General features: G+C 35.7%; 2 protein-coding genes across 2 annotated transcripts; one reads left to right on the top strand and one right to left on the bottom strand.

The window, feature by feature from the left end:
• Positions 1-1104: 1104 nt before the first annotated feature.
• LOC130727745 (glucose-1-phosphate adenylyltransferase large subunit 1-like) lies at positions 1105-5272 on the top strand. The gene is made up of 14 exons (XM_057578980.1): positions 1105-1714; positions 1790-1915; positions 2007-2180; positions 2312-2404; positions 2506-2589; positions 2683-2738; positions 2895-2988; positions 3100-3285; positions 3401-3481; positions 3831-3917; positions 4015-4119; positions 4574-4680; positions 4771-4831; positions 4902-5272. Exons 1-14 carry the CDS (start codon positions 1466-1468, stop codon positions 5001-5003), a joined length of 1605 nt encoding a protein of 534 aa, XP_057434963.1. The 5' UTR covers positions 1105-1465; the 3' UTR covers positions 5004-5272.
• On the bottom strand, positions 5006-8433 carry LOC130727746 (mannan endo-1,4-beta-mannosidase 7-like). Its single transcript, XM_057578981.1, has 5 exons — positions 7995-8433; positions 7524-7718; positions 6913-7035; positions 5834-6027; positions 5006-5692 (listed from the first exon to the last, which is right to left on the bottom strand). Exons 1-5 carry the CDS (start codon positions 8307-8309, stop codon positions 5263-5265), a joined length of 1257 nt encoding a protein of 418 aa, XP_057434964.1. The 5' UTR covers positions 8310-8433; the 3' UTR covers positions 5006-5262.
• Between the last annotated feature and the right edge of the window lie 960 nt (positions 8434-9393).

Below are 9393 nucleotides of genomic sequence, written 5' to 3'. Positions count from 1 at the left end.
GAAAATGTACAAAAATATAATAAGATTTCATTTGGGCCTGGAGAGCCCAGAGAGCAAATGGGTTGAAAGTAAAGCCCCACCCAAACAATGCTTCTGGGCTAAAGAAAAATATCCAATAAGACCAAATCACTTGTTTCGGATGATCCAAGAATAGAATAGATAATTGACTTGTTGACAAAACAAAAAAAGAATAGCATGCATATTTTTTTTCTATAGCAATTTCTTTGATAGCCCTCAAAATGGAAAGGCTATATACATTTTACTTTGATTTTGATTTGCCATAATTTTGTGTAACAAATTATTTAAATTTGCAATTCAAGTTTAAACATGCATTTATATCACAAGTTAAAACATCACATGATGTATTCAAGCAGATTACACATTCTATAACCGATAGTCCTGAGACTAATTCTGATTTTTTTTTTTACATTCACTAGAGTTAAAAATCGAATCTACAATCACCTGCTTAGGAAACAAAGTGTGAACACTCCTCAGCAGCCCAAGTTGAGAACGATCTCTCAAAAATACACATTAAAATGTTGACCCGTTTTTCTTTTCTTTCCTAATTCCTCTCAATGAAATTTGAATCACGACATAAACTATTGAACTAGTTGAAATAAATAGTGAACACGATTAAAGACAAGAAGATGGATGTGTCACTGTTACCAAGCAAGACTTAGAGCATCTCCAATGGAGTCCTTATTTTGAGATCTTAAAATAAGATCCGAATCTTATTAGATCCCACCATTGGAGCTATCCTACATGGCATGAGATCTTAGCATCCGTGCCTTAGCTCAGGTACTCTCAAATGTGAGATCTTAAATAAAATAATATTTTGTTCTCTCTCCTCCAATACCATAACCAAAGTGAAAAATAAGGAGGGAAATAAATAATATAAATATATTGGGTATTGTGGGCCCGGTCAAAAGTAAAATAAGATCTCAACCACTAGAGCGAAATGTGCATAAAGACCTTATGAGTGTCTTAAATCCTATGTGGCAATCTGGTCCCACAAAAAATGAGTAAAGTCCCAAAATAAGTTCCTACCATCATTCGAGATGCTTTTAGAAATCTGTAGCCCCCTACTGATCAGTGATAAAGACGACTATAGACCGAGTTTGAAGGCTTCTTCTCAGTAGTCGGTTTCAAGTTCAATGCATTTTCATCTCTCTCCAGTCTGCACTTTCTTCTCCTCCGTCACATGTCCTGACACTGTTCCAGGTCCCACCACCTTCAACCGAATCAGAAACTGTGTGCTATAAATACTTATACCTTTTCATGGTCCCAATCATTGATGAAAAATCTTCTTTCTAGTTTTGATTACTCTTCCACTTGTGGGGTCTCAAAAAGTTTGGTGTTGTTTCTATGATCATCATAGTTGGATTCTTAAGCTACACACTGAAACAGAATCACTAGTCCAGAAACAGAAACAGTGAACAAAAAAAAAACAGCATCAGATTCAGTGATGGATTCAGTTTGTTCAGCCATGAGTGCCACCAATCTGGTTAAAGTCAGTGAAGGAGCTGGAAGAAGCACTGGAAGTGGTTTCTGGGGTGAGACTACAAGAGGGAGTCAGAAAGCAAGTTTCTTGAGTATTCAATCATGCAAGAGCAAGATTTCTCAAACCCATATCAAAGTTAGAAACTTCAAGCCAAGAGGAACTGGGGTTGCACGCGCTGTTATCACATCAGACATCAATGAAGAAGAGTCCACGGTAATTTATTGCTACTGTTTGATTTTCTGCATTTAAGTTCAATGTTTGATTGATGCTTTTTGGTTTTGATTTCAGGCATTTCAGGAGTCACACACTTTTGAGACTTCTAAAGCAGACCCAAAAAGTGTGGCTTCCATCATATTGGGTGGAGGTGCAGGAACTCGCTTATTTCCTCTTACTAGCAGAAGAGCCAAGCCTGCAGTATGTATATAATTTCCTTTTGAGTTTGAGTGTTGATTACTAGTGGTTGCTTTGAAATTGCTAAGTTTATGTATTTGAATGCAATTTCTAGGTCCCTATTGGAGGATGTTACAGGCTCATAGATATACCAATGAGCAATTGCATCAATAGTGGCATTAGGAAAATATTCATTTTAACACAGTTCAACTCTTTCTCCCTCAATCGCCACTTGGCCCGGGCATACAATTTTGGAAATGGCATGAATTTTGGAAACGGTTTTGTGGAGGTGAGATTATTCTATACATGTTATTTGTAGCATTTGAAAGTTAGTGAGATTTACTATCAAGTTTAAAGGACACAAATCAAACATGAAAGCATGGTGATTGTAATGTTGAAATGTGATTTACATGCTAACAGGTCTTGGCTGCTACTCAAACACCTGGAGAGGCAGGGAAGAAATGGTTCCAAGGGACAGCTGATGCTGTGAGGCAATTCATATGGGTTTTTGAGGTAAAAGAAGCTTATGATATCTGCTTATTAGCTGAAAATGCTGGTTTCATATGATGGAGTATTTTGAATATGTGTCTGGAACTCTGGATTATATCCTGCAGGATGCCAAGAACAAGAATGTTGAGCATATTTTGATACTTTCTGGGGATCATCTTTACCGGATGGACTATATGGACTTTGTACAGGTAAAAATAGCAATTTCTCATCTAAGATTACAACTAGTACCTTATTTAGTTTTGTAAAACTGGTGGTGATTTTGATGGAGTTTGTCAATGCAGAAACATATCGACACAAATGCTGATATCACGGTTTCATGTTTACCCATGGATGACAGGTATACATGTAAAATCTGCATGATTTGATTTATCTAGTTCTTATAATGAAGGCATGCCACTTGATTTTCTTGAGGAAATTTCTCTGACAATAATATCATTTTGTATTGTTCTATATTGATTTATATGTGGATTGATAACTGTTAATTTTCCTGTAGCCGTGCATCAGACTTTGGGCTGATGAAAATTGATAAAACAGGACGGATAGTGCAGTTTGCAGAGAAACCTAAAGGATCGGATCTGAAGGCAATGGTATATTAATAATATATCAAGTCTGGCCTTTCTTACATCCCTGTTGCCTGAATAATTAGGAGAGAGTTTAATCTAGTTGTTGTTTAGCTAATGCATTGCCAAAATTTGCAGCATGTTGACACTACCCTCCTAGGGTTATCTCCAGAAGAAGCAAAGAATAATCCTTACATTGCATCCATGGGTGTCTACGTGTTTAGAACCGAGGTCCTGCTGAAACTATTAAGATGGAGCCATTCTTCGTGCAATGACTTTGGATCTGAAATTATCCCATCTGCTGTGAGTGATCACAATGTCCAGGTGAAAGGGAATATTCTTATTGCTCTTCGTTTTTCAAATCTTTCTATGCTAATAAAAAATAAGTAAGGTTTAGCAGTAACTAACTTCATGTTTTTGCTTCCATTTACATTCTCAGGCATATTTGTTCAATGACTACTGGGAAGATATTGGAACTATAAAGTCCTTCTTTGATGCAAATCTGGCCCTAACAGAACATGTCTGTTTACCTATCTTGTAATTATTATTTTGTTTCATATTTCTAAAGATCAGTCTTAGTCTCCCATGACAATAACTAATTTGGTAATCACTCAATTTATATGTTCTTGCATGTTTAGAAACTCAACCACGAGCCAGTTGTTGAGTAATTATAAACTGCAGAAATGGAAGTTGGTCAAATTTTTATTAGTGAAGCAGAACTAGTGAAGCTTTCAAAATGTAGAAGCCTTAATGCTACGTTACCTAAGCTTTTGCTATAATAGTATTGAGAAAAAGTGATTTTACTATGGACTAAGTTTTCATTCATAAGGAAGAATGTATTTTCTGATCATATATGTTATTACTTGCAGCCTCCAAAATTTGAATTCTATGATCCAAAGACACCTTTCTTCACTTCCCCAAGATTCCTACCACCCTCTAAAGTAGAAAAATGCAAGGTATGACAGGCTGCATTTTCATGTTTGTTCATGGGATTTGAGTGCTGCATTGGTTTCTGTTGTTGATCTTACTCTGAGTAATGGATTTGTTTTATAGATTGTGGATGCAATTATTTCTCACGGCTGCTTCTTGAGGGAGTGTAATGTTCAACATTCTATTGTTGGAATACGCTCACGTTTAGAGTCTGGTGTGGAGCTTCAGGTAAATATTTCATACACATCTGTAGCTATCACTTTTTTGGTGTTTCTGGGTGGAGGATGACATAATAATCCTTCAAAAGATGGTGCCTATACTCTGTACCACCTAAAATTGTTGGGGAAGGGGGAAATTGCGTCATGCACACACTTATCCTGCATCACAGCATTTTTTTCTCAGGAGTTGAGTACATAAAAATATCACCTCTCTCAGCCATCAACCTTCCTATTTCTTTTGCCAATTTGTAGGAATTGATTTTTACTTTTCCTTAAAAGATAGTAGAGTGCATAGGAGGACAGAAAATTTACGCTTGTTTAACTCAAACAATTTGTAGGAAAAGTATCTCTAGACGCTGTCCCGACAGACATGCTGCTCATGTTATTCTAACTGAGTAATCACCTTTTTATCGTGGAGCAATCATGATAAATGTTTATGCCTTTATATGGACTTTGCCATCCAGGATACCATGATGATGGGTGCTGATTACTATCAAACTGAGACGGAAATTGCATCTCTGGTGGCAGAAGGAAAGGTTCCAATTGGTGTTGGAGAAAATACCAAAATCAGGTAAGATCATTCTCTTGAACAACCATTTTGATTCGTCCTAGCTAACCTATTTCTGGTTTATTCTAATTTCATTCTCGACCATTTTTTAAGGAATTGCATAATCGACAAGAATGCCAAGATAGGAAGAAATGTGGTTATTGCAAATACCGACGTAAGTGCTGTTTCAACTACTGCAAAATATATTGACTTCTTTGCTGATCTTGAATATATTGACTTTTCAGGGTGTTCAAGAAGCGGAAAGACCTAAGGAAGGATTCTACATCAGGTCGGGCATCACAGTTACACTGAAGAATGCAACAATTAAAGATGGAACAGTCATTTGAAGTACTTCAAATTATCCAGTGGTATTAATCTTCAGAGTTTAGACATAAATCTTTAGTATAGTAGTTAACTCGCCGACATATAGGTAGATGAAATGTTTTCCAAATAAGAAGTTAAGAGCTCATCTGTTTCTGAATAAGATTATAGTATATTTCTTATTTCTATCAGCTGTTATAAGCTGATAAGAGTTATATCTATAAGATTAAGTATTTGTAGGACACCTAAGTGTAACGCTGTATCAGAAATAGGTCATTTTGGCCCTCATTTTCCACCTTGTGAGCTTCTAATTTCCTTTGCTTTATTCCACTTCTCAATGTTTCTCAATCTGGCGTACATCTTGCGAATTCGGTTGAGTTTCTGAGACTGTTGAGCAATCACGGCAGCTGTTGAGGGGCTCTCACCTAAGACCACTTCATAACCATCACGAAATGAGTCCATTCCTTCAACCAGAAGTTGCCAAAATAAGCCGCCAACAGCGGCTCCGCCACCACTTGCTGATGAATATACTGCTGAATATACTGTGTTGAAGAACCTGTCCCTTGGAGTTGTGTTGGTACCCAAATTTTTTGTGGAAATCCCAAACTCAGCAAATAGAAGTGGCTTGTGAAGGATGTTCTGTGCATCTTGGATGTGGTCATTGAGCCACCCACTCAAGAAAGACATTTGGTCTTCATAACTTGAACTAGTTAGCCTGCAAAGGGAAAGAAAACAAAGTTAATTCATCATTATCATCACATAAAAAAAGTACTAATGTATTTATATTTCACTTCATGTCATTATGATTTTTGAAAGAAAAATGAAGAATTGAAATTAAAAAGTCAAAGTGTCAAACCATTGATCCGGGTAGGAGTGTAGTGTTGCGAAATCAATGCCGGGGATTTGGTTGTTTGCAATAAAATCTGTACCAACTTGGAAGTTAGGGTTAGACTCTGCCTTTGACTGCCCGTAGAAACCTTCTAGACCAGCTTCAAGCAAGTGGTTGCCATCTATGGATTTCAAGTATGATGCCATCTCAGTAATCCAACCCTGTCAAAAGTGAAAAGGAAATCCAATTTATCTCTTCCAATGTTTAAAATAAAATTGTCTACGTTTTTAATTGCAATTAATCAATAACAAACTAGTACTAATGTATAGGTCTTATGAAAAAAAAAATATGGACTGGAATTAATATCACCACAAAAAGCAGAGTAGCAAAACAACTAATTCTGTTTTAAATGCAATCAATGTACAAGACCTACACCAAACATTGATGGCTGTAAGACTGAATAATCTTCCTTTATTGTAAAATGAAACAACATATACTAATGTAATGTAAGTGTAGGTTTTCAACCTGGTAGGTTTCTAAGTTTGATGAAGAATTGATTCTGGAATAAGCATGATTAGAAATAATTCTATGATTGATTTTATGGCCAAAATTAATTATAAGGAGAAACTTATGTTTTGTGTGTGGAAAAGTGGTTTTAGGAGGATTAAAAGTGAATCTAAACATGTTATAAAGCTTCTTTGCCTGTTTCTTTATGTCATAAAGCTTTAAACTGCATGAGTTGAGGAAAATGAAAAAGTAAAGAAAAAATATATATATGTTTGAAAAGTTATGAAACATACATCACCAAATGTCTAAATACTCATTAAAGTTAAACACTTCATTTTCCTTTTAATCTCTCATTTCTTATCATATCATATATCACATTCATTACTTATCTTTATTCTCTTCTTTTCTCTCTCTTGGTGTCTAAACACCTCGATGGTCATCGAAGTTAAAAAACAAGGTAATTTTTATTTTTATAATTCTCTTATTACCTTCTCATTTTACATGACCAAACATAAATACATTTGACAAAATAATCTCAAGACTTAGATGTATCATGTATATATTATTTCATTTAGAGTAGCTGAAGATGCATGGTTTACCTGAACCGAATTTCCTGATTGATCTGAAGGACATCTAATCTCATTCATAAGCTCCCAAGCCATTATAGTCGGATCATCCTTGTAAGCAACTCCAGTGAGGCTGTTATGTCTTGTAAGCACAGTCTATAGTAAAGGAGATAAAAACTCCAATGTTAGATCTCTTTTTTACCTTTTCAAACTACTCACAACTCTACAAGTGTCATTCATGGCATCTATTTGGTCTAAGTTTGAACATATTAAGTGGAAACATTTATGCTCAGAGCAGTTTAACCACAATAATTGGTTAGGTTCATCAAATATTTGACCAGCCACTAGAATATTAGAACATTTAAGTTTAAGTTCCAGAGAAATTTAATGTCTTCCATTGATATTCTTTCACTCATCTGCTTTTTTTTTTGTGATTGATTTATTCACTCTTCAATATTATTGATAACTCTGTCAAGTGAATATAAGAAATTAACCTCATATTTCATAATCTCTCCGTCTCCCCCTTCAGTTAAAAAAATTACTATCAAATCTGAGTAACACTGTCTATCTAGATCCTGACCCTTAACATGGATAATGTTCATGGAAATAGGGAAAACAAGATAAAGAGAAAATAAAGTGTTTACCTTGATGTGGTTTTTGTAGTATCCCTTGACAACAGGATTTGTGAAGAAATCATCTTCTGAATTTATGGACTGGCCCTGACTCCTTGCCCACTCCACGTACTGCTTCTTCCCTCCTAAATTCTCATAGTTATTCACCAAACTCAAGATCAGCTTGATTCCATGTTTTCCAGCTTCAGCTACTACGAAATCCAACCCCTAATGAAAATAGAAGTGTACAACTTGAGATAAAGAGGAAAAACAAAAACTATTTGGGGGTGTGCGATATGAAGGTTTTTCTCTACAATTTTCATAAATTTTAGATGGAAATTGATTTGTTGATATCTTTAAAGTGAAGACACCCTACAAACACAACACAGAGAAATAGAGACTGAAACTGAGGTATTTGTGGAGTGTCTGTACTAATTGATTGAGGGTGTAAGTATCATTTCTTATTTAAGATTGAGAAAACAAAGTTGAAGATTGAAGACGTACCTGGAACATTTCCTCATTATAGGACCCAGGAGAGTATTGAAGGGGTTTATATCCACCATCACTGAAAGCCCAAGTTCTGCCAATGTTAAGTCCATGATCTGCAGCCTCTTGAAAAGCTGAAGAAACCTTGTTTCTCTGAGAAGGATCAGAGGCAAAATACATTAACCAATAAGCATTGAAGCCATTAGCATAGTAAGGGCTCCCATTCAGCATCAACTGCACTCCTCTTGCTTTCACAAACCCACCATCATCATCTGCAATCCCCTGCTTCAGTGTCACACAAAAAACTAAGAAAACCAGAAAGAACTTCATCATTTCTCTTGTGTGTGTCTCTTGGCTTTGTCCTTTCCTTGCTCTCAAATTTTAATGCAATGTATTTAGATTCTATACTTGTTTATAAAGTAAGTGTATATAGGAAATTAACTGGATTAGAAAAATAAATAGGTACTAGAATAATGGTTTACTTTACTGTAATGTTTGTTATTGCTCAAATTATGGATGAAAACTACACTGCCGGCAGGCATGGTAGTTAATGTAGTGGAGTGAAGAGAAAATGGGGTGGGCCTGGTGAACATGGCAGTAGTGGAAGCTCAACCTTACGAGTCACTGTCACTGTGGTCTGGGCACGAGCATGAGGGGCCACCATATGTACCCCTTTTTATTTAACGTCAAATGAATCATAAACACAACAATGGAAAAAGGTGTGGTGGTTGAAATACTACTTGCCATTCCCATACCGTCCCGTGTGAGAAGTTGAGATTTTGTCATTTATTTTTGCCATCTCTTTTTCTCTTTTTCTCTTTTAAGATAAGAGTAGGGTTGAATGTAGGACTTCTAACAAATAATAGTAATTGTGAATAATTACTTTGCACTATACTCGTACTCATGGACGGATCTACTTGTAAGTGAGGGGGTTCAATTGAACCCCCTGAACAATTTTTTTTTCACTTATACCCCTATATAATATATTTTTTGAACCCCCTGAAATTTTTAAATTACACTAGTAGACTAAGTTTTGCACCTATTTGCACTAAAGACTTACTCCTCTCACACACACGCGCACTCAGCCACTCATCCTCTTTCTCTCGCTACCCTAAGTCTCACCCAACTGAGATGTGAGAACTGCAATCAGAATCATCGTATGCAAAATAGTTCAATCTCAAATTATGCTTCCTTGAAGACAATCAAATTATTCATTTATCTGATCTTTACTGAATTGGAAACGTTCAATGAGAATAATATATTTTTCTGGTGTTTTCAGTTTAGATTTCTCACCTCAGTTGGTCAATTTAAACTAAGATATTTTGCATGTGCATATATACATAAATATTAATGAATCATACATACATATACATGTGCATATATACATAAATATTTGCATATACAAAATTTCAAGTGG

This window comes from Lotus japonicus, chromosome 1 (genome assembly GCF_012489685.1).
Source record: "Lotus japonicus ecotype B-129 chromosome 1, LjGifu_v1.2".
Taxonomy (NCBI): Eukaryota; Viridiplantae; Streptophyta; class Magnoliopsida; order Fabales; family Fabaceae; genus Lotus; species Lotus japonicus.
The sequence above is the reverse complement of the archived record's forward strand: the minus strand, read 5'-3'. Positions and strand labels throughout refer to the sequence as shown.